The sequence below is a fragment of the Lipotes vexillifer genome, unplaced genomic scaffold (assembly GCF_000442215.2).
Source record: "Lipotes vexillifer unplaced genomic scaffold, Lipotes_vexillifer_v1.1 scaffold233, whole genome shotgun sequence".
Taxonomy (NCBI): Eukaryota; Metazoa; Chordata; class Mammalia; order Artiodactyla; family Lipotidae; genus Lipotes; species Lipotes vexillifer.
Genome location: NW_006790915.1, coordinates 304,051 through 329,223, shown reverse-complemented (window position 1 = coordinate 329,223; position 25,173 = coordinate 304,051). Strand labels below are relative to the sequence as shown.

The 25,173-nt window shown below is 39.6% G+C and overlaps 1 protein-coding gene across 1 annotated transcript in view; it reads left to right on the top strand.

The window, feature by feature from the left end:
• The window catches only part of ZRANB3 (zinc finger RANBP2-type containing 3), a 233,468-nt gene that overhangs the window by 203,331 nt on the left and 4,964 nt on the right, over positions 1 to 25,173 (top strand). Inside the window, exons 12-18 of the mRNA XM_007464006.1 lie at positions 3,483 to 3,886; positions 7,963 to 8,174; positions 12,044 to 12,135; positions 14,907 to 15,008; positions 16,180 to 16,322; positions 22,908 to 23,018; positions 24,055 to 24,457. Of these exons, the coding sequence (XP_007464068.1) occupies positions 3,483 to 3,886; positions 7,963 to 8,174; positions 12,044 to 12,135; positions 14,907 to 15,008; positions 16,180 to 16,322; positions 22,908 to 23,018; positions 24,055 to 24,457 (1,467 nt within the window). The remainder of the gene's footprint in view (positions 1 to 3,482; positions 3,887 to 7,962; positions 8,175 to 12,043; positions 12,136 to 14,906; positions 15,009 to 16,179; positions 16,323 to 22,907; positions 23,019 to 24,054; positions 24,458 to 25,173) is intronic.

Below are 25,173 nucleotides of genomic sequence, written 5' to 3'. Positions count from 1 at the left end.
CTTTCCCTTGAACTCTGGACCTGCTTCCTGGAACTCACCACCCTGGCACACACCAGTCCTCTCACATGTCTAAAAGTGAACTTTTATTTCCTTACCTCTTCTCTTTTTGCCTTCTAATGAGCCCATTTATCTTCCTATATTCCCTATTACAGTAACTAAAAATGTCATCCCTACAATGGAGTCCGAGTATCACTGTGGTCCCCTCCATCTTCTTCACCCCTCGTGTTCAATCAGTAGTATGTCCTACTTGATCTACTTGGTGATAAGCCCCGTGCATCCTAAGTTCCTAGGCAACCCTCCTATTCCTTCATTCTTATGTATGAGGTCATTGGAAATTTGAGGAGGAAATCTGTGGCATGAAAAATGTGAACAAAAATAAACTAATACAAAAATTGATCATAGAGATAACTTTTTAAAAACTAATTCGTAGCTTTAGATTTGAGATGATATTGCAAATATAAATAAAATCAGAATACTATAAAAAAAAAAAAAAGGAACAAGGAACAAGAAGGAACTTCTAGATATTAGAGGGAATTCCCAGTGGTTAGGACTCAGTGCTTTCCCTGCCGGGGCCTGGGGTTCAGTCCCTGGTCGGGGAACTAGGAATCCTGTAAGCCACGCACTGCAGCCAAAACAAACAAAAAACAAAACAAAAAAAGAGCACAGATGTTAAAAATATGACTGCCAAACTAAAATAATTTTATGGAAGGGTTGAAAGATAAAATAGAGCTAAACACCAAGAGTTTAGAGGGTAAAAAGACAAAAAAAAGGAAAATATGAGAACAAAAGATGGCATAAATATCTAGGTTCAACATGCTGCTAACAGGAATTCCAGAAAAAGATAAAAGAAAAAATGAAGAGGAAGAAACTATCAAAGAAGAATAGAAATTTCTAAGAACTAAAGATGATCAATACTATACAAAATTAATAAGGTATTCAGGGTGCTGGGCAGAAAGTATATAGATATAGATGACACAGATAGAGATATATAGACATTGATCATTGTGAAATTTTAGAATACCAGGGATAAAAAGGCCCCAGAAGCCTCTAAAATGAAGAAAGAGTTTGCAGCCTACAAAGGAACATTGTCAGTATCATCAGATGTTGGAAGAAATAGAGCAATGTCTTTAAAGATTTTGAAGAATTGTATGCCCAACAAAACTACTAAGAGTTAGGGCAAAATCAGGTCATTCATTTCCAGACATGTACGGGGACTCAGAAAGTTAACCTGTCTTGTAAAATCATTGTGGTTTAACTAGAAATAGCCAGTAGAATTTGTTCACATTTGCTGAACATTTGCCAATATTTTCAAAATTCTATAAGCTCTCTTTGCAGTCCTGTTACATGGAATAGAACATTCTCTTTAGATACATAACTCTCTTTGTATCCTTGTTACTTTTTTAACACCAAACTCCATTAGTCTGATAATCTCTCTGCTTTCCTCCACCCTTTCTTAGAATTTCCCTTGTGCATTGTTTTAAAAATCTTGTTTTATTGATTTCATTCTTTATATTTTAATCTAAATTCTGTAACTTCCACAACTTATTAGATAACTTTTTAATAGTATATGAGAATATATAAATAACAGTCATACAAAATCAAAGTTGGACATTATTGGGGGGGTGGGACTTTTTTTCCATTTTAATTTTACCAGTATGGGAACAACATAAATATTCCTTCTTCTTTTCTTACCTTTTTAACCTTTTTTGAAATTAAAAAATTTGTGATTATATATAATCGTAAAATTTGCCATCTTAACCATTTTTAGTGTATGATTCAGTGACACTAATTACATTCACAATGTTGTGCAACCATCACCACTATTTTCAAAACTTTTTTATTACCCCAAACAGAGACTCTGTAACCATTTAGCAATAACTCCCTGTTTCCCTTTCTCACAGCTCCCGGTAACCACTAATCCTTCTGTCTCCATTAATTGGCTAAATCTTTCTTATGCAACACTACTAAGAAAGAAAGATAAGATTTATTATGTAAACTATCGCTTTGCAATATTTGGATGTCATTATCTATAGTGTCTGTCTCCGTAATCTATTGTGGCATAACAAATTACCCTAAAACTTAGTGCCTTAAAACTACAATAGTTATGTATTATTTCTCATGGTTTCTGTGGATAAGGAATTCAACCAGGGTACAATGGAGACATATCTGCTCCATGAGGACTGGGTCCTTTGCTGGAAGATCCCAAGACTGGGAGCAGGAAACATCTGAAAGCCTCTTCACTCCCATGTCTGATACTGGATGCTGGCTGTCACCTAGGGGCCTACATGGGGCTGTCAGGTTGAATAACCATACATGGTTTCTCCATGTGGCCTGGGCTTCCCCACAACATGCTGGCTATGTTTCAAAGGCTAGTGTCCCTCCCAAAAGATATAGAGAAGAAGAGAGAGACAGAGTGCCAGCAGCCACGTTAGCTTCTAGAACCTAGCCTCAAAAATCACACAGTGATACTTTCACTGCATTCTGCTGGTTGAGACTGATACAAAGGTCCACCCAGGTTTACGGGAGAGGAACACAGACCCCACCTCTAAATGTAGGTGTGTCAATGTCACAAGTACACGAAATGGGATAAGAATTGGTATGACCATTTTTGGAAATGCAGTCTGGCACAGTGTGTGTCCACCATGGTACCCAATTCAGGCCTTAGCAGGACTGCTCTAAAATTAACTCCTTTAATTTACCTTAACTGCTGGCTAATCATTTGTGGAGATGGGTATCCTCCTTTCTCTAGGAGATTGAGATTTACACATTGAAAAGATGATGAAAAACATGAGACAGTGAAGTTGCTTTTCTTAGAAAAGAGAGATATATTTCTTAAAAAGATAATTATTAAACTGTGTCTATTAAAGAAGCTGTTCTAATTGATATCTTTAATGCTATTTGAAAAATACTCCCTGGTCAGGAAAGTATTTTAATATGAAAAACATATTGTTTATGAACATTGTTCATGTTTATAGTTTGGTCATGAAAACATTTTTCTGGGTCTTGATTGACTTGAAATTTTTAAACACACAGTTGCCTCCTTTCCTTGACATACATCTAGAGCAGCTAGTTTATAAAGTATATTTTTATTATATATTTATATTATATAAAGTGTATTTTATTATATATTTATATATTTTTATTATATAACTCTTATAGCCAAGTTACCTAACTTCTCTAAAGCTTTAGTGTCCTCATCTGAAATATGGGAAGAGCTGGCATGAGGATTAAATGAGTTGATTTATGTAAAGTACTTGGCACATTGCAAGTGCTAAAAAAAGTTAGACACAGAAAGTATATGGAGGTGTTAGTGGTATTCTACATGTATGGATATATGAAGAGTCATTGCATGATTGAATTCATTTCCAACAAGGGATTCAAAAGATAAAGGAATGTGGCTAATGAAAAGAGTTTGTTAACCTGTTTCATTTAGGAAGAACATACTCAATAGCCTCTTAATTTAATACCTTTATTTTTCCTAGTTTGAAAAAGAAAAACAGCATGATATTCGATCATTCTTTTTACCAAACCCTAAGAAGAGACAGTTGGTGACCTCCTGTGATGAATCAAGGGTATTCCAGGAGAAAAATACTGTAGTACCTGCAGACCTTGGAAAAACAGCTACAAGAGATTATGAAAGTGATCTTGAACCTGAAGCTAAAAAAATGAAATCAGTCACCACCGATGACTGCTGCAGTCCCCTGGAGGAGAAACCATCCCAGCCCGGGCAGACCAAAGCTCCGCTCATGGACAGGGTCTGTGAGGCCAAGGCCCAGGCCACCACTCCACCCCTTCCTGGTGAGGGCTGGCAGTGTGCTCTCTGCACCTATATTAATAACTCAGTGTTACCTTGCTGTGAAATGTGTGAGAATCCTCAGGGCAGTGCTGGTGAGTACACAGAGGGCAACCATGAGGGGGGCTGGCAGTGGTGTCCTCAGATAACCTGTGCTTTTAGAGACAACTGCTATCATCAGAGATCTGTGTGACTGGGTACCAACTTTAGCTTTTAAGCTGGAGGAAGAACTTCACATAGTGAAGACTGTGAATTTATCCCCTTGTGGAATGTGAAAATCTCCCAGTTCTGTCAAGAATGTATATCCCCCAGCGTCTGTGACATGGCATTAATTTGGCACAAATGGACATTTCTGATTAATGCCAACAGGATGTGAATTCAGTGGGCAGGAATAGAAGCTCTGTTGCTATGGCAGCAAATATGCCTTATAGTCATAGACCTGCTGTTTTCTTTCTTTTGTAGATAATACTCGTTTTTAAATAAATTACAGATTATTATTTTTAATAGCAAAATGAATCCAGCATAGCTTCATTGCCTAGTAAAATATTCATTGTGCCAATGTTTCTTCCATGACAAATCATAAAAATTCCTCTATAGATCTTCTTTTAAAAAGCAATTTCATGTCTATTTTATGAATTTATTCTTTTCTAAAACATGCTATTTAAAACTAGAAATCATAAACATACCTCAGTATATTTTTCTAGCATGATATGCCATTTTCTGTTGTTTTATTTTTGAAATGATTATTAACAACTGTGGTTGTCTTAAGAAAAGATCATTAGTATTCCTTTTGTTTCCAATTTTAGAGACCATTTTTATGGCAACTGAAAATGCCAAGTGGACCGTTTTGGAAACTGGAAAAAATCATAAATAAAATAAAATTTTATCAACTGTAATAATTATACACGTCCACTTTTCCATCTTATGTGAAGTCTTCTGAGCATTGACATTAACGAAGACTCAGCAAAGATAGAAGCTCTGATGCTCCAGTTCCTTCCTGCTTTCCTTGCTCTCCTCTGCCTTAGTGTTGATGTGAAAGAAAATGTAATCAGTAGCTGAGTCTTTCCTCCTTCAATTCTGGGTGTTCCTACCAAAACTGACAAGTCTGCCATCTGGGTGGTTATATTTGTAATGTGGACACCTGTTGTCTATGAACTAAAGTGGAGCCACAAGCTTATTCCATATAATATCTCCCACAATTTGCATTATCTCATTCAATTTCCAACTGCTACAGGCAATAAAAATAAAATACCTCGTGACTACAAAATAATATCAGTTCACATGAAGTCTATAAATTGAGTGACTGAGCAATAAAAATCATAGTTTAATAGGGTTTTTTCTTTTTTTTTTAATTGTTGGCTGAGTTGGGTCTTTGTTGCTGAACGTGCAGGTGTTCTCTAGTTGCGGCGAGCGGGGGCTACTCTTCCTTGTGGTGTGTGGGCTTCTCATTGCGGTGGCTTCTCTTGTTGCGGAGCACGGGCTCTAGGCATGCGGACTTCAGTAGTTGAGGCTCACGGGCTCTAGAGCACAGGCTCAGTAGTTGTGGTGCACGGGCTTAGTTGCTCCACGGCATGTGGGATCTTCCCGGACCAGGGCTCAAACCTGTGTCCCCTGCATTGGCAGGCGGACTCTTAACCGCTGCACCACCAGGGAAGCCCTAATAGGGTTTTATAGTTCTGATTTTTCTCTGTGGTACCAAGAGCAGCAATGAAGATTTCTAGAACCATTATTTAATAAGCAAACTGTCAAGCAGTCTAAGAAGAACAAAACACCTTTTGTGAATATGAAACAGTCTGATTAAGAGCAATACATATTCTTTCTTTTTTTTTTAAATAAATAAATTTATTTATTTATTTATTTTTGGCTGCATTGGATCTCCGTTGCTGTGCACCGAATTTCTCTATTTGCAGCGAGCAGGGGCTACTCTTCGTTATGGTGCGCGGGCTTCTCATTGCGGTGGCTTCTCTTGTTGCAGAGCATGGGCAATAGGCGCGCAGGCTTCAGTAGTTGTGGCACACAGGCTCAGTAGTTGTGGCGCACGGGGCTTAGTTCCTCCGCAGCATGTGGGATCTTCCCGGACCAGGGCTCAAACCTGTGTCCCCTGCATTGGCAGGGAGATTGTTTTTTTTTTTTTTTTTTTTTTTTTTTTTTTCTTGCGTTATGCGGGCCTCTCACTGTTGTGGCCTCTCCCATTTGCGGAGCACAGGCTCCGGACGCGCAGGCTCAGTGGCCATGGCTCACGGGCCCAGCCGCTCCGCGGCATGTGGGATCTTCCCGAAACGGGGCACGAACCCGCGTCTCCTGCATCGGCAGGCGGACTCTCAACCACTGCGCCACCAGGGAAGCCCAGCAGGCAGATTCTTAACCATTGTGTCACCAGGGAAGTCCCCAAGAACAATACATATTCTAAGTAACGGTGATATTACTGTGTATGATAGTTACAATTATTAGAGTAATACTACTACAGTTTGACATAATGATTTCCAACCTTGATGTGGATGCATCCCAAAAGCGTTAAAAAACAGAATTAATTCTAATCCATCTACATTTTAGTTTAGTTTATTATTTTAAACTTTTTATTTTATATTGGAGTATAATTGGTTAACAATGTTGTGTCAGTTTCAGGTGTATGACAGAGTGATTCAGTTATACATATACATGTATCCATTCTTTTTCAAATTCTTTTCCCAATTGGGTTGTTACATAATCTTGAGCAGAGTTCCCTGTGCTGTACAGTAGGTCCTTGTTGGTTATCCATTTTAAATATAGCAGTGTGTAGATGTCTATCCCAAGCTCCCTAACTATCCCTCCCCCCACCCATAATTCATCCAAATTTTTAAATCAATACCTGCCATATAACAGTTTGAGGAAACAGTGGAATTCAGAACATTAAAGGAGCAATATTAGGATACAGGACTGGAAAGTCCTATAAAGGTTGCTAACGCAGTCTCTAGTATGTTAGATAAAATTTGGTATAATATACATTGAACACTAGTATTGTGCTTTGTTCTTAACAGCTAATGCTTATACTCAGCATCTTATAGCTCATACGCTCAGATTGGATGTATCTTGAATTCCAGACTGGATGTATCTAGTGGCCTATGTAACATCTCCACCTGGATGTCCAAATGGGTACCTCAAGCTTAACTTGTCCAAAATGGAATTCTTGATTCACCACCACCACATCTAACACTAAATCTTCTCTGCCCCCATCTTCCCCACATCGTGTTAAAAACCTAGAGGCAGGGGCTTCCCTGGTGGCGCAGTGGTTGAGAGTCCGCCTGCCAATGCAGGGGACACGGGCTCATGCCCCGGTCCGGGAAGATCCCACATGCCGCGGAGCGGCTGGGCCCGTGAGCCATGGCCACTGAGCCTGCGCGTCCGGAGCCTGTGCCCCGCAACGGGAGAGGCCACAACAATGAGAGGCCCGCGGACAGCAAAAAAAAAAAAAAAAAAAAAAAAAAAACCTAGAGGCAGCATCTTTGATTCTTCCCTCTCCTACCACTTCATGAAGTTCTGCTAGTATAACCTCTACAATATATCTTGATTCCAGCCACTTCATCTTCACTGCTACCATCCCGCAGGAAGCCACCATCATCTCTCTCTCAGGACCTCAGAAGCCTCCCTGAGGCTGGTCCTTCTCTACACAGCAGAGTGATCCTTTATAAACTCAGATCATTACATTCCTTTGCTTAAAACCCTTTGATGGCTTCCAGTTACACTAAGAATCTAATCTAAGAATACAGGCCCCCTGGGGCCAGGCTTCCTAGTTTCCTGAGCAGCTCTCAGCTCAAAAGGGCCTGCTGACTTTTCTCCTCCTACCCCATCCCCTTACTTACTCTCTTTATCTGAAAAGATCCTAATTGTTTACCTGTTTATTTCTGCCCCTTGGAATGGAATCCCCAGGAAGCAGGGAAATTTCTGTCTTGTCTTCTACCCTGCCTCTCCAGCACCTAGAGTAGTACTTGGTATTTAGTGACTCCCGATGCATGTTTTGAAAGAAAGAACAAACATCGTTGACTTTGTTTCTTTTTATAAAACCTAGCTGTGACTTTTTTTAACTCTACTTTCTATATTGGGCTTAGAGTACATAATGACTTTACCTAAATGTAAGTGTAAATTATTTCTTTGATTTTAATAAATTAATTTGTTTATTTGTTGTACAAATTTGTTCTACAAATAGATAGCCTCCACCACACCCAGTATAAAAATAGAAACGAGAAAGATGATTCTCAGAAAGACGCCTCCGAAAAAATACGGAATAGTTCTGATGGGGAAAAACAAGTCCTTGCACATTCAGCACCTGAACCGTTAGCTGAGAGCCAGGAAGACGTTTCAAAAGCTGAGAGTGAGAACAGACTCACACCCCAGCCACATGATGGTAAGTCTTGCTTCCATTTTCAGGATCCAAATAGTAACCATATATGTAGACACATAATACTGTTAGTAGACTTGCGATTACTACCTTGTTCCAGGTTCCTTGTATTCCCTTTTGTATTAAAAATACCACCTACTTGTAACTACATACATAAGCACCAGATGGCTGGAAGAGCAGAGCTGCTGACATTCAGATGTTACACAGAGAGCTAAACATATACGTGGCCGCATGTACTATCTCAGGCCTGTTGCCCGGCCTCCACCGAGCCTGGCCCATTCTCCTGGTGAGAGGGTGGTTTTAATGTTTGGGGGTTCCTTTGGACCATGTGGATTGTTGTAAGATTGACAGATTATTAACAGGTCATTAACCCTTCACACATGAATTTCTTTTAAATGGCTACAATTAATTGGCATATTTTATATTTAGGGTTTTGAGGGTTTGTTTTTTTTTAATAATTTCAAGACTGTGTGAATCATGACTGTGTTTGGAACCAGCCATGTAGTGTCTCAAATTTATTTACTTTTTTGTTGTTTCTATTCATCATTTATAGTTGTGATGGTTGGCAAATACCAGCCTATATGTCATACATCACTCTTTATGCGCCAACTGGCAAAAGATTGTGAGTACTTTTGGGTTATTTTCTTTGTTACTCAGTTGGTGACCATGGTAACCCACAGGTTGATGTTCTCATTATAACAACCCCAAAATGGTTGGGATGGACTGTCAGTTTTTCTTTTAAGGTAGTTGCTGTTAAACATAGATAATTTAGAGTTGGATTCATAGCTCTAAAATGAACTGTTCGTTTAAGTATTTCTGAGCTCAGGGCATCCCTCCTTTCTTCTTTACTCAGCTTTCCTTTCCTCTCATTCCTCAAGGTCTTCCCCAAACTATCTTACAATGGATCCTGTTTAGATCTGTTAATTTTAACGGCCTTTAAGTAGACAATGTAGACTCAGATTCTTTGTCTCTAGTTTCCTTGTTCTTGCTGTGACAGTCCCTCCAGTGCTGATGAAGCTGTTGCTCTAGGATAGCGTACTGCTCAGTTAACTAAACATCAGATCCAGAATCAGCAACTGGCAATTGTCATCAGCTGGGCCATGAGTCTCTCCATCTATGGCAGGGAAATACTGGTGTATTAGTTACAAATTGGTCCCTTGATGAAGATATATGTTAGCTTTACTTACACATACTTTTCAAAAATCACTAGACTTTTATTTATTTATTTATTTATTTACCGGAGTATACTTGCTTCATAATACTGTGTTAATTTCTGCTGTGCAGCAAAGTGAATCAGCCACACGTGTACATATATCCCCTCTTCCTTGGGTTTCCTTCCCATTCAGGTCACCACAGAGCATTGGGTACAGTTCCCTGTGATATGCAGTCTGTTTTCATTAGTTATCTTTTTTTTTTTTTTTTCCGCGGTACGCGGGCCTCTCACTGTTGTGGCCTCTCCCATTAACGGAGCACAGGCTCCGGACGCACAGGCTCAGCGGCCATGGCTCACGGGCCTAACCGCTCCGCGGCATGTGGGATCTTCCCAGACTGGGGCACGAACCCGTGTCTGCTAGCATCGGCAGGCGGACTCTCAACCACTGCACCACCAGGGAAGCCCCATTAGTTATCTCTTTTATACATAGTAGTGTACGTATGTCAATCCCAATTTCCCAATCCACCCTACCCCCCTTTTCCCCCTTGGTATCCAAAAATCACTAAACTTTTAAAAATTCTATTCTGCTAGTGAAACTTGCATTGACCTCATCCAGTAGACAATGCCAGCATTTCCCCCATACCTGTTCCCTCTTCTCTCTCTTTTTTTTTTTTTTTTAACTTCTCAAATCACTGGGCTGAGACCGCCACAAAAGCGATATGCTTCACGTCTACTCACTAACATGAATTTCCTTGAAAAACAGAAGGAAGGCAGAGAAGGCACATTATAGTAAAATGCTCCTTCTATCCACATGTGCTCTTTTAGAACCAGAGTGGTATATACCACACTGGAACTGTAGTTTCGTTCTAACTGGAATTCTAGGGGTCTGGAAGGATGGCTGTATCTTCAAAAGATGCATTATCTGTAGTTTCAAACCATTAAATTATACTTCATGAAAACAATGAAAAGAAAAATATGTCCCCTAATGTAGCTACTAGCTACCAAGAATATCAACTGACTTGGAGTTGTTCTCATAATGCTTTTTATCAAAGAATGACTTCTGATCTTTAAGCATTAATGCATTAACCGTAGTTCTTCAAATCTGGAAACACAGTGATTATGAGATGCACTTACTTTATGTACATTAAAAAAGAAAAAAACTCTGTCAATTAAACTACAACACAATAAATTAATGATAGCCCAGACCAGATCATAAGACCCTCTGTTGCTTTGACATCACTTTCATTTGTTCTGAGGGATCTGGCAGTTTCTCCTGCCTTCCCTTGCCTTGCTTGGCATGTAATAGACAACCCTTTTGCACATTTCAGTATTCAAATATAAAACATCTTTCTCTGTTTGCAGTGATCTCCCTTTCTTAGGTCCCATGAAGCACTTGGTTATTCCTTGGCAAGAATAAGAAATTTTTCAGTGAGAAATTCTGGTTATTCCTCTGGTGATACATATTTGCTTCTTTAATAACAAATTTGTGCTCTTCTGCTCTGTGTCCAAGTTTTTCGTATACATGATAACTTTTCATTTCAATCCCAAACCATAGTGAAACATTTTGAAGACATTTTAAAGGTAATTAAACTTAATGCTCAGTAACAACAATGTTTGTATCTCAAGTGTAGTGTCAAAGTGACAACGATATTGTAGTTATGACTAAGCTTATGCTCAGGCAGTGACAGCTACCTCACAACTGCCACCTGGCCAACCATGGTTGTAAAATGCCACGATTATTGACTATAAGACATGCCAATTTCAGAGATGTTAAAGTGTGGAAAAAATGTACATTTTGAATTTATGAAATATGGGAATAATCCACAATCCAAGTTTGTAAAGTGACTGATGCCTTGATTAGAAAAATTAAAATAGATGACATTGCTAAATAGAATCTCAAACAAATCATAGACTTCTAGATCTGGAAAAATACCTTAAAAGGTCACTGAGGAACTATGGCAGAGGTTAAGAGCACAGGCTCTGGAGCCAGATTACTGGTCTCTTACTAGTGGCCTTGGGCAGATTAATGTTGCCTCAGTTTCCTCCTCTGTAAAATGCACTACTTAATTTCTGAGAGGTGTTAATATATGTACTTGGAACAGTACCTGGCACATTTTAAGTGCTTGATAAGTGCTAACTGTAATAATTATTTAGATCTGCTTGAATAACCCTATTTCTCTTGCAGAATATATTGGTCAGTAGGACTGAGAAAGGAAAAATAAAGAGGGATTATCAGAAAGGAGGCTTCTCCACTCATCTCCTTTTGTGAATGTGAGGCACCAGGCCATAGGCCATCAGTCATTTAGGTGGCCCTCGACATAACTGTATTGCTGCTGATAATCAAAATGGTGCTCATTCAGTCTTAACTTAAACCCTCTCTAGCAACAGGAATAGATTCTAGAAGCCTTCAAGATCGATAAGGACTCTTGGGGGGCAGGAAACTCTCCCTTATGCCTGACTCTTATCTCTTTAGCGAATGCTGAATTTCTTTTTTTCTTGTTGAGTCATTAGCAACAGTTCAAAGCAACTGGTTACCACATAAGCCAATATGCTCTTAGATGGCCTACCATGTTTTATTTCACACCCGACACATGTACTTTGTCAAATATGTTGATATATTTGTTATAGCCATTTTATCATCCTGACCCACAGAAGATTAGAATAAGCTGTTTTGGACAGAGGGCAGATTCACCTTCAGGTTCTTTTTTATCTTGTTTATTAGAACAGTTGAAGAGTACGGACACTTTGCCAGTGTGTGATACCTTAATGTTTTGTGCGAGTAAGAACACTGACCGGATTCACGTCTATACTAAGGTAAGCATCATGTGGATTCTGGAAACAAACAAAAGGCTTCCTTTTTTCATGTTTCAGTGGACATAATTAATTTTATTAGCAATGAGATAGGCATTGAGTTCTTTTCCTCCTTAAAGCTAATTTTCAAATTCCTCTGTTAAATCTAAAGGCAATGAGAGGTAAACAGCATAGTAGTTAAGAGTGTAGACTTCAGGGCCAGGGTGCCTCAGTTCACATCTGTCACTAACTGTGGAATCTTGGACACAGTACTCAACTGCTCTGTGCCTCAGTCTCCTCAACTGTAAAATATGGAGGAGTTGTTGCCAGGACAAAATAAGCTAATTCCTGTAGGGCACTTAGCGCAGTGCCTGGCCGTCATGAGCTCTCACTCAGAGTTGGCTCCTGCACTGATCCTGCAGCTACAGCAGCAGTAGCGTCTGTACAGAAGCCTAAGCCTGCCCATCCGTGTGGAGTAAACCCTAGGAAGCTTTAATAATATGATTGCTCCGATTCCCGCCGTAGCCCGGGTTAGCAGCCCTCAGACTTTTCAGGACCTCCCTGCACTCCTAAAATTTGTTGAGGACCCAAAGAGCTTTTGTCTATGTGGGTTATATCTGTTGATATTTACTGTTTGAAATTAAAATGGAAACACTTGAAAATACTCGTTTAAGAGTAAGTCCATTGCATATTTATAGAAGAAGCATATTTTTATGAAAACTAATTATATCTGCCAAAACAAGAACAGAGTTCAGTGAAGAAAGTGGCATTGTTTTACAGTTTTAGCAATTTCCTCTGAAGTCTCAGGAGAAGACAGTGGGATTCTCAGATCTGCCTATGCATGGGAAACTTCACTGTACATTCATAAGAGAATGAGAGTGAAAAAGGCCAATGATGTTGTACTATTATTATAAAACTCTTGTGACTCTCTGGATCTTCTGAAAGGGTCTTGCAGACCATGTGAGAATCTTTGGTCGAGATTAACTAGTGTGAGTGTTTGAGAGAAAAAATTGCTAAGATTATGAACACTTTTGTTTGTTCTACAGTTTCAAACCTCTAATCTTCATAAGTATCATAAAATAGTATTTGTGCGTTTTTAAACTCATGGGTCACCCTATTGAAAGAATGCCTTTTTGTTCTTGTTTTGTTTTGTTTTGTTTTTTGGCCGTACCACACGGCATGCGGAATCTTAGTTCCCCGACCAGGGCTAGAACCCTCACCCATCCTGTCCTCCACAGTGGAAATGTGGAGCCCTAACCACTGGACCACCAGGGAATTCTCAGAATGCCTTTTTAAAGATAACTTAGGTTGGAGCTGCCCAAACTCAGTTATGGGTTTTCTGCCAAACCAAATATTACATACAGATAGATGGTGTACCACGTAATAATCTTCAGTTCTAACTGAATATTAGAAGATACTGCCAGAAGATTAGAGATGGTTAGGATCGTGAATACCAGAAGCCCCAGGCAGCCTCCACTGTGGGACCACCACCAAGAGCGATACTGAGAATGAAGACAGGACACATTCCCCTTAAAGGCTTGGACCTTGGTCCACCATGTGGAACCTCTAGACTCGCGGAGCACCAAGGACCCCTCTGCTCACCTAGAGACAGGTCTAAGTGCCTGTGCTTCCTTGTCCCCTCATATGGGGAGTTCCAGGCTGTGCTTCTCAGACCATCATGTGTACACGATCTGAGAATAACAGAGAACGGATCCGCCAGGGCCTGCAAGGTCCAGAAGCCGGAAGGCGGACCCCAGGCAGATCACATACAGGAATTCAGGAGCCCTTAAACTTTTTACTCTCAGTGAAGCCTCTGCATCCTGGATTATCTGATCAGGGTGTTTCCCCCTTGGAGACCGGAGAGAAACTGCAAACTCCTGGTAGAGAGTGGAGTGTGCCCACCGCTGGGCAAATACCGTGGCCTCCCTGACCCACATTCTGGCTCAAATGCCCCGCCTGTGCACTAGTCTCAAGTGCATTTTTATGACTCTTCTAAATATTTACATGTCCCCTTGCCATGAAATTTGTTGTTCAATCAGTTTTCTAAACCTGAGACACTAAGCAGATGAAATGTCAACAGGGATTTTCACAGCTACAGGAGAGTTCGGATGAAAGCTTTCCTTTTTACCTTAGGAGATCTGAAATAAAATCTAGAAACAGAAATTTGGATAAAAATCCTAGTTCAGTGCCTAAAAGAGCACCCTTTAAAAGGAAGAGCAGTAACAGATGTTTAGCATCTTATGTCAGGTTAATAGTATACCTCTAAAGAACTGTTCATTTCAGCCAGAATCCCGTGTCTAATGCAGAGTTCAGAGTAACGATTACATATCTAAACTTTTAATCACTATGTAAGTACTTTTTGTATGTTTTTTTCCCCAAAGTGATGTGGGAACTGTAACATTACCTTTTGGCTGAGAGAATTCTATAGAATGTGGGTTCAGCTATTGTTTATACAGTAGATTTCCATATACAAAGATTCTTCTTTCCCTTTGTAAAAGAAATACTTCATGTTTAAACCTGGTATTTGACTGACCACACCCCTCTGCATGGGATCATTTACCCTTAAGATTGAATGCAGTGAGGACACCCAGAGGGCGTGAGAGCCTGGACCCCCTCCTCCACTCAGCGTTCTTTCAGGGGAGCTGTGTGGGTGGAATCTTGTCTAGAATGAGCCGCCTCGGTTTATCTTTTAGGAGACTGGGCATGCGATGCCATAATAGAATTCTTTACTTTTAAAGTACTATTAGTGCCTACAGACGAAATGTATTAATAATGCCTTCCTAATCTATAATCAGGATGGAAACCAGATGAACTGTAATTTCATTCCTTTGGATATAAAATTAGACCTTTGGGAAGATTTACCAGCAAGCTTTCAGCTGAAACAAAATCGCTCCCTGGTAAGAATAGTCCTGCGCGTTTGTTCTAAATGAAAATTTGTTGAGTAATTTTAATGACCTTTTTTGAGTTTAATAAAAGCAGAGCACTTCGTGGCCTGTTGCAAAGTCAGATCACTGGTTGCATTTTAATCAGTTCAGGCAGTACCTATGAATTACCCCGGTGCTAAGAATAAACATGAAATCTGTTTCCTTGGCAAATGATCACACCTAGGTTTGCTGTTTCTGTGTATAGAATCATCCTCACATCATTTAATTTCTCATTCACAGGATTAGCAACTGTGATGTTTGTATCTGACAGAATCACCTTTTATCTTTGTAGATTAAGTTCTAACACTGACAAGCTCTGAAAGCAGGGATAATACCCCGTGGGGTGACTCCATTCGTTGCTGCAAGCATATGTGTGCAGCCGCAGGCCACATACCTGTTGGGGAGGCCTTAGTTCTCCTCTGTGGCTGATTTATCTTCACTGCTAAGAAGGGTCAGCATCGCAGGGGCTGAGCCAGCATGCAGTGTACCACTTTTTACAAGAAAATAGTGATTATGTTTTTGCCCTTTGAGCGGAAATGAAACATTGCCCTTGGTTGGCTGCACCTGTCTCAAAGGAAAAGGTAGCCATGAGCTATTTTCTTTGGTATCATGTAATCTTGATTCTCAGCTTGCCAGAAAATAGCCAATTACCTATAACTGATCAATAAGTAAGAGTAATGGTAACCTAATAAAATGTGCCAGATTTATTATTGATGGCTTCTTTCCTGTGAGAATTTAGGTAGTCAGGTACAAGCGATGCTCAGATGTTGCACGGTGACTGTCACCACCACAAGACCCACTGTCCCCAAGACCAGTTTTGCCTCGGCCACTGGTGGGGTGTGTCCTTCCAACAGCCAGACCACTTTTGGTCTCTATGTGCATTAAAGATATAGGCTGAGTGTCCTGAAGGGTGGCTTTAGAGAGTCTATTGCTTAAACGAGACCTATGCAGAACTGGCCATAGATAGTTCACAATAAAGATAGGAAAACTGCATCAAATTGAAGAAAGCCTTAAACTGTGAAACTCAAAGCCTATTTTGGGGATATAATAAAACATCAGTTTTCAGATGTTATAAGTAGCCTCACTTTCAAAGGAAGATGCCTGGCGAGCTGTACACTCTTTTCATTATCTCATTTTCTGCCAGATTTTGAGGTTTGTTCGAGAATGGAGTAGTCTAACTGCTATGAAGCAAAGGATAATCAGGAAAAGTGGGCAGCTGTTCTGCAGCCCAATTCTTGCTCTGGAAGAGATCACAAAGCAGCAAACCAGACAAAGCAGTACCAGAAGGTATGAGTTGTCTTTCTTTATTTTGTACTTTATTACTTGTCGTAGTTATTTCTACTGGAGGGTCTAAGGCATTTTATTAACCACTAATGAGATCCTGATGAGTTAAGAGAAAATTATACATCAAATGACAGCTTATATTTTGTGAACTTGATCATATCTGCTGGAAGAGATTCGAGTTGTCTGGGTCTTGCTCACTATGGGTCCTGCTTGTCAAGAGAGAGGCCAGAGTCCCAGGTTGATCTGACCTGTGACCTGCCCAGCCTGGGCTACTGGTTGACAAGAGGAAAACATTTCCCTGATATAACAGTGGAACCTGCCTCTGGGCCCCATCTTCCCTTCATTCTTGGAGTGTGAATCTTGGGTGCCATGCAGCATGGGAGCTGGTTCTGTTTGATGTACTACCAGGCAAGTAGCAGAAGGTTAACAATTTTCATGCCCATGGATGGAAACAAAGTAATAGGAAAGGTTAAATGTCTCACATTTGTAACTGTTTTGCCTTTATCATTACAGGTCCCTTTTTTTTATCTCTGTACACTACCTTTCCTTTCTTGGCATCATCATCATCTTTGCCTTGTGTGATCTGAAATCCCCATTCTCTGTAGACTCTTTTTCAGCATGAAGCAAAGATTCACAGGAAAAGCAGTCAGCCATTCTACACCCCAACTCTTGCTTTGGAAGAGATCACAAAGCACCAAACCCAACAGCAGCATTGGCAGAAAAAGCCCCTTCCTTTAGCTCTTGCTGTCTCCATATACCTGTAATCTCTCTTCATCCTCACAGTCCATCATTTTATGATCTCTGTCTTTTTCTATGCACACAGGTGAAAAAAATCCATCAATGCGATGTGAAGGGGTGCAGCTGGTTAAATACATTATATTGCAATACTGTGAAAATCTCTTCAGCTGTTTCAAAATAGGGCTGTGGTATATTCATATCTGAGAACAAGGAACGATGTTTGTGATAAATTGTTAAGGGTAAAAATAAGTATAAAAAAGGATGGAGACACAAACATATAATTGCTATCATTGACATAGTGAGTGTCGGGGAGGATACCTTAGAAACACGTATCAGAGGTTTCTCTAGGACATTGTTCTCAAACAGGGGCAATTTCTTCTCTGGGTAGCAGTCTTGTGACACATTTTTAGATTGTCACGATTAGGGGATACAACTGGGAACATCTAGTGGGTTGAGGCTGGGATATTGCTAAAAATTCTGCAGTGAACAGGACCAAACAAATAGTTACTGATTTCAAAATGTCACTAGTGCACTGTTGAGAAATTTTACTCTATACCATACGATTAGAGGATTTGTGGAGATGGTAGGGACTTTATACTTTTTGCTGGGATTACAAACTCATGTGAGTAAAAACAAAGCAAGGAACTGTAAATGAATGAATGAGATCAGGTGTAAAACTAGAAAAGGATGGGGTAGGGAGCGGAACTATAGCAAATTAGAAAGTATATAACACATCTAACATCACTCAGATTCAGATTAAAAAATAAAACACATAAGACTCAAATAAAGCCTTTTGACTAGTTGGATATATCCATGAGCTGCCAGTTTTGGACTATCACCTCAACTCTTTATACTGGTTGAATTTTCCCATGAGTGTGTATTACTTTATGTAAAAAATACATTAAAAATATATGTGTGTATTTATACATACACACACAAACCTACACACACACTTAACAAAAAACACGATGCCTATTTTCTTTTTCTCAATACTTCTTCCAGTCCTCTCCTCTTTTCATTTTTATAACCATAGTCTTAGTTGAAGTATTGGTCTTCTCTTTACATGATCATAATACCCTTCCTAACTGAATTTACAGCATGTCCCATTGTTTCTTCTCCAGCAGACATGGAAGCACCACCTAAGAAAGACGGCTGGTCAGGTGTAAAAGCAAAAGTCATAAAATCAATATAAAACCAAGTCAGACACACAGTGTTATTTATAAAAATATATGTAGGTGATATATTAAAACTATGTTAACAAGCAGTGGAGTAAATAATCAGATTTGTATTTTAAGAGCTCACTCTGGCAGCAGTTGGAAGATTAGATTGAAAGGGCAAGACTCGAAGGGAGACAAGTGGCATTAGCTTCCTGTGGCTGCCGTGACGAATTACCACAAACTTAGCAGCTTAAAACAACAGAAATTTATTATCTCACAGTTCTAAGTCAGAAGTCTGAGTTGGCTCTACTTGTTTCTCTGCTCTGGATTTTATAAGGCTGAAAAAAAGATGGCTGGGCTCTTACTGGTAGTCTGGGAAGAATCCATTTCCACACGCATTCAGGTTGTTAACAGAATTCAGTTCATTGTGGTTGTAGGACTTAGGTTTCCTTGCTGACTGTCGACTGGGAGCCACTCTCAGCTTCTTTTTAGTTCTAGCACATGGGCCCCTACATCTCAGGATCAGAAGTGGTGTGTGAAATCCTTCTCATGCTTTGAATTGCTCCCTGTCTTAAGGTCAGCTGATTCGTAACCTTAATTACATCTGCAGCATCCCTTTACAGCATTACCTAGATAGGTGTTCAATTGAATACCAGGGGACAGGACTCCTAGGGAGCTATCTTTAAAATTCTGCTTACCACAGAAGTTAAGAGACTTAACTTACATTAAGAGAGACTTAACTCCCATTACAGTAGACCTGGAGAAAAAAGATGAGGGCTTTTATTGAGGCGTTAGAAATGGGAATGGAGGAAAGAGAGTAAAGAGAGGTGTTACAGAGGTAGATCTAGAGACCTTGGTCACTGATGAAAGAGAGGCGGAGAGAGGGGGCTCCAGGGACATGGACTTAGCAGAGCCATGAAAATGAAACATGTGCACCTGCAGAGGGGGATGCTTTGAGGAAGCATGCTGATTCTGGCTGTAGAACCCCAGTAAGTCTCAGTAAACTCGAGTAACTGTGTCTCTCTGAAAGCAGGTATGAAAGATGGGGCTACACAAAAGCATTGATTGGAAGTCTATATGAAGAGCAGTTAGACATTGGATGCCTTGCCTTCCCACTGTCCTCTATAGAGAAACTGAACGAGAGAGGCACCAGTCTTGGAAACACCAACCTCAGTGGAGATAAAGGGAGAGGCGTTATACTGGAAACTACACTCCCCAGGTCCCTTTCTTGGCTCAGCTGCCATACCAACAGCCACATTTTACTTTCTAGGCATGAGATTAGAGGATTCATCTCTGAAAAGATGGAATGGCTTCAGAATAAAGACACATATGTACTAGTTTTCAGGAATTCTCCCAAAAGCAATGGCTAGAACTCCCAACATGATTATCCTCCAGTGGCATCCACTCATTTGCAGGCTGCATCCAAGCTCAGAGTTTGTAGTCAGCTTTTGAGCAGCTCACTCTTAAATATAAATAGAAGCCAAGATCACCAGCCATTGTTTAGGTTCCTAAGTGGGTTTCCACTTGTCAAAGGGCAGGTCTGATTCACTTGGAAACCTGTGGGTTTAGAATGCCAAATTTATCCTCTAGCCACAGCTGATCTCTAAAGCAAGTCAACAGCCTAGAGCCCAACCCTGTTCTTTCTTTTTTTTTTTTTTTTGGTTGTACTGGGTCTTGGTTGCAGCAGACGGGCTCCTTAGTTGCAGCATGTGGGCTCCTTAGTTGTGGCATGCGTGTGGGATCTAGTGCTCTGACCAGGGATCGAATCCAGGTCCCCTGCATTGGGAGTGCAGTCTTAACCACTGCACCACCAGGCAAGTCCCGAGCCCACCACTCTTCTCATTGGTTCAGGCCACCTTCCAACTCACTCCTCTTTTATTGCAAAACTTGCCATCTCCTCCGATCACCCCCATCCAGGAATTACTTGAGTAGACAGCATTCTTCCTTCCCTATCTGTCAAAATTCGGATTTACCATAATCCTTTTGAAAGTTGGTATGCTTACATGAACTTCTTGGCAAAACTCAATGGAAAATTAAATATTGGTAAAGCAGCTACGTTTGAAAAGTTGCCAGCAACCCACTTTGGGGTTGATTGATCCATTTCTTGTGGTTTCCAAAAATTTGCACTTAAACCTCTCATAGGAAGTAACCTCTGGTTATTTTTAGTTCTTAAATCTCTGAATAGATTTCTCAGCATCTTTTTTTTTTAATTTATTTATTTGTGGCTGCGTTGGATCTTCGTTGCTGCGCACGGGCTTTCTCTAGTTGTGGCGAGCGGGGGCTACTCTTGGTTGCGGTGCGCGGGCTTCTCATTGCGGTGGCTAGAGCACGCATGGGCTCTAGGCACGCGGGCTTCAGTAGTTGTGGCTCGTGGGCTCTAGAGCGCAGGCTCAGTAGTTGTGGGACACAGGCTTAGTTGCTCCGCAGCATGTGGGATCTTCCTGGACCAGGGCTCAAACCCATGTCCCCTGCATTGGCAGGCGGACTCCCAACCACTGCGCCACCAGGGAAGTCACAGATCTCTCAGCATCTTTTAAAGTTACTAAATTAAGCTTCTAAACTTTTAAACATTGAATAATCCCTGAGGCAAGGCTTAATATCCCATTGCCCATCAAAGCTAGAAGCTTTTGAGTTCTTTTAGAATATGCTGGAATACTTTAGCAAAGTGCTTTTGTCAAGGGAATGAAATGGTTGAAGGTAGGAGGGGGGAGGGAATTTAGGAGCTAAAAGGGCAAGTTAAAGAATACTTAAAGAATTCACTGTGATTCTTTTTTTTGCTTTAAGAAAGACACACAAGTAGAAATGCCAGCATGTGAAAAGATAGTCATCCTTCCTCTTAACAGAAGAAATGCAAATGTAAAGCTATAACAAGATACCTATCACCATTAGCAGAGATGTTTTTAACTGATATACCTTGTGCTAGTGAAAGTGTGAGGAAACAGGGGCTCTCCTTTGCTGGTGGATGTATAAATTTTGTACAAAACCAGAGGAGAACAGTTTGTCAAAATCTGTCCAAATTTAAAGCACCCAAGACCTTTGACCCAGCAATTCTACTTCTGGGAATTTATTCTACAGATACTTCTTGTGTAGAAATTAGGGATATTTGGGATGGGGGTATTTTGTACAGCATTGTTTGTGATAGCAGAGACTGGAACAACCTAAATGGACATTAATCAGAGACTGGTAAAATACATCATATGGTTTGTCGAAATGATGAAATAACAGGCAGCCCTTTAAAAAAATAGGGCAATTCTATGTGTGCTAATATGGAAAGATCTCCAAGATGTATGTTTAGGTAAAAAGAGCAAGGTGAACATTAATGTGTATATTATGCCACCATTTGTTTTTAAAAATAAAAAGTATAATGGGGAGTGACTACTAATGGCTATGGGTTTCTTTTTGGGGTGATAAAAATGTTCTGGAATTAGATAGTGGTGAAGGTTGTACAGCCTTATGAATATACTAAAATGCACTGAATTGTAAACTTGAAAATGGTAAATTTTATGGTATGTGAATTGTATGTCCATAAAAATACAAAGAAATAAAAGTTATACACCTATACACATAAAAAATGAACTATTTCTAAAAGGATGTATTGAAAACTGGCAACAGAGATAGTTTGGGGAAGGGGGGAGAAAAGGATGGGAATGGAAGGGAAACACTGTTCACCATATAAAGCAGTGCGTGCCTTTAAAATTGTGAAATATGTGCATGTATCACCTCATCAAAAAATTAATAAACTACTTTATAAAAAGGAGGAAATCTATTAATTACTAAATCTACTTCAACAACATAAAAGCAAATTTCTAAAATTTTACCTGTAACTGCACAATTCCATTGTGATTTAAGTTGAATTTTATTGTCAGGTTACCAAATGAGGAAGTATTTGAGAATATGAAAAAATGCATGTTTAAAGTAATTTTTAAAGAAAATTGCAGTAGGTGTAAACTACTAGAGAAACTAGGCCATGCTAATTAGAAGGAATTAACTGGGTAATTGCATTTCACCTACTTAAATTCCCCCGTCACCTTTAATTGGAATAACTTTCCTCTTTACTTCCAGTCCCTAAACCATTATGTGGTATTGACAGTGTTGTGTAATAAGGTTCTGGATCCCACATCAAGAGTGGCTTTATTTCAGTGGAAGATTCCATAAACTCTATATGAGCTGATAACCTTAAGATTATAGACAATGTGATTGAATCTAGTTAACTAAAAAGAGAATCACTTTGTCTTGAATACACTGATACACTGTTATAACTGATTAAGGTGATGTGAGGAGCCTTGAAGAGAAGACCAATAGGGAGGTGAAAATCCAGTTTGAGATTTTCTGCACAGCTTGGCAAGCAGTTTACTTACGGCTGTCAGTGGTGCATGTATTTGATCATTTCTTATTCCTACACCCACGCCTTTTTTCCCCTAAGTGAAAATTTGTCCAAAGGATATTGAATGACTCTTGAATTTCTTAGAAAAATAAATCTTGAGAAAACTAATTTGGAACAAAGAGATGTGTTTCCTACATGTGGAGACCAATGTAGAGGGAAAAAATTCCATTCCCTAATTTAAGTATTAGCACAATGAATAGACTCATATTTTGCTTTTTCTCCTGTTGCTTTCACAAGGAGAAATGTGAACATGAAATAGAGAAACTCTTATAGGAGAGAGGAAATCTACTTCACATGTATTTGTTTTAGATACATAACCAAAGAAGATGTTGCTGTAGCTTCAGTGGACAAGGTGAAGAATGATGGGGGCCATGTCCGTCTGATCACAAAGGGGTCCAGGCCAGGGGGCCCTTCTACAAAGTAAGGGTTTTTTTTTTACTTGTCGGGCATAGTAGTACTAAGACTATTCCTTTAAATTTATGCTTTCATTTTTGTAATAATACTTTACCTTTGTGTGGTCACTTTACAGGTTACAAAAAGCTTTTACAATGTAATAGCTCTTCTATCCTCCTAGCAACCCTGTGAGGCTCCTGATGCCCTCATCTTAGAAATTAGAGTGACCTGCCCCAGGCCACTAGATGCTAGCAGAGCTGAGGTCAAATCTGGGCTCTGCCCCCCAGTCTTGAGTTCTTACTATCATAAAAAGTTTTTCTTTTAACACTCTAACAGCCAGCCATGGAAAATGAGCAAAGCAGCTATTGTAATTCCCATGTAGGACTTTTCAACAAAACTGAGTAATGTACCTTTTCCTTTTATTCTAACAAATGGAGTTTATGTCCTACCTAATGTTTCGTCTCTAATTTTAATTCTGTCGACTCAGAGTTTACCCGTAGGAGGTGTGTATTTAGCAAGCCTCCTGTTCTAATTCCTATCAGCACTGTTAACTCCCTGGCTCTGTCACTTAATGGATATGAATGATCTTTTTCCTGAAGGCCAGCAGAGGCCGGAAGAGAGTGTTCCTGGAAGCCTTGGTAACGGCCTCTCAGTCCTAATGAGGTGTGTGACCTGACACATCTAGAGAGCAGGGTAGCCACTAACTTTAGCTGAGGTTTTCCATCACCCTGTCCTTTCCCAGCCTAAAGAAGCATTTTCTAACTTCTCATTTTCCTTCTCGAGAGTCTGAGTGTGTAACTTGAAGACATCTAAGTTCCCAAGAGAGGCAGCATATTTGTTTGCAAATTTATTTTTTTGAACACAACATTCTTTCTTTTACTTGCCATGGAATAGAGAGTGCCAACTATAGCTATTTCATTTCCACACTGAATCACAAAATCTGTGGGCCCCATGTTTACTGTTTATCAGTATAGAAACTTTGAAGACCTTTAAATGAAGTAAAAATTACTTAGAATAGAGTAAGCCTTCATTAGTTACCTAATCAATATTTTGCTCATTCTAGAGAATTTTTTGAAGATGGAGCTTGTGTCCCATTTCTAAATCCCAGCACAGCCCAAGCTGATCTCACTGTGAAACCTTCTACATCCAAAGGCTATTTGCAAGCTGTGGATAATGAAGGAAATCCACTTTGCCTTCACTGTCAGCAACCCACTTGCCGGAGTAAGCAAGAGCATAAAGCAAATGCTTGGGATTCACGGTTTTGCTCTCTGAAATGTCAGGAGGAGTTTTGGATTCGATCTAATAACAGTTACCTGCGAGCCAAAGTATTTGAAATTGAACATGGTGTGTGTCAGCTATGTAATCTGAATGCACAAGAACTCTTTTTACATCTGAGAGATGCCCCTAAAAGTCAGAGGAAGAATCTTCTGGATATTACCTGGACCTCAAAGCTCCCATTAGAACAGGTAAATTATAATCATGTGACTGATAGAAGGCAACATTGCACTGAGTGATGAATACTGACTCACTAACTCTCTTTTTTTAAACTTTTTAATATGGGAATTTTCAAATACATATACAAAAGTAGAGAGAATGATGGACCCACATACCCATCACCCAATTTAACAGTTATCAACATTTTGCCATTCATCTGTATCTGTCCCTCACCTCAATTCTTTCTCTCTTCTGGAATTATTTTAAACCAAATTCCAGACAGCATTTCATTTCACCCTTTCATTATGTATGTCTCACAGATAAAGACTTTCTTTCTCCCTCCCCACCTTTTTCTTTCTCTCTTTTATTATTTATTTATTCTTTTAATTGAAGTATAGTTGATTTACAATGTTGTGTTAATTACTACCGTACAGCAAAATGACTCAGTTATACATATATATACACATTCTTTTTTAAATATTCTTTTCCATTATGGTTTATCATAGGTCTGTCTCTCTTTTCAATATCCTAATGTCCATTATCACACCCAACACAATTATAATTCCGCAATTATAGTAAGTCCGTGTTTGGTTTCCCATATTCTCTCAGAAATGTCTTTTTACAATTGCTTTCTTCAAATTAGGATCAAAATATGACCCACACATTGCATTTGGTCATTATGCCTTTTACGTTCCATATAATCTGTAATATCACCCCATCCCTTTTTTTTTTTTTTTTTTTTTTTTTT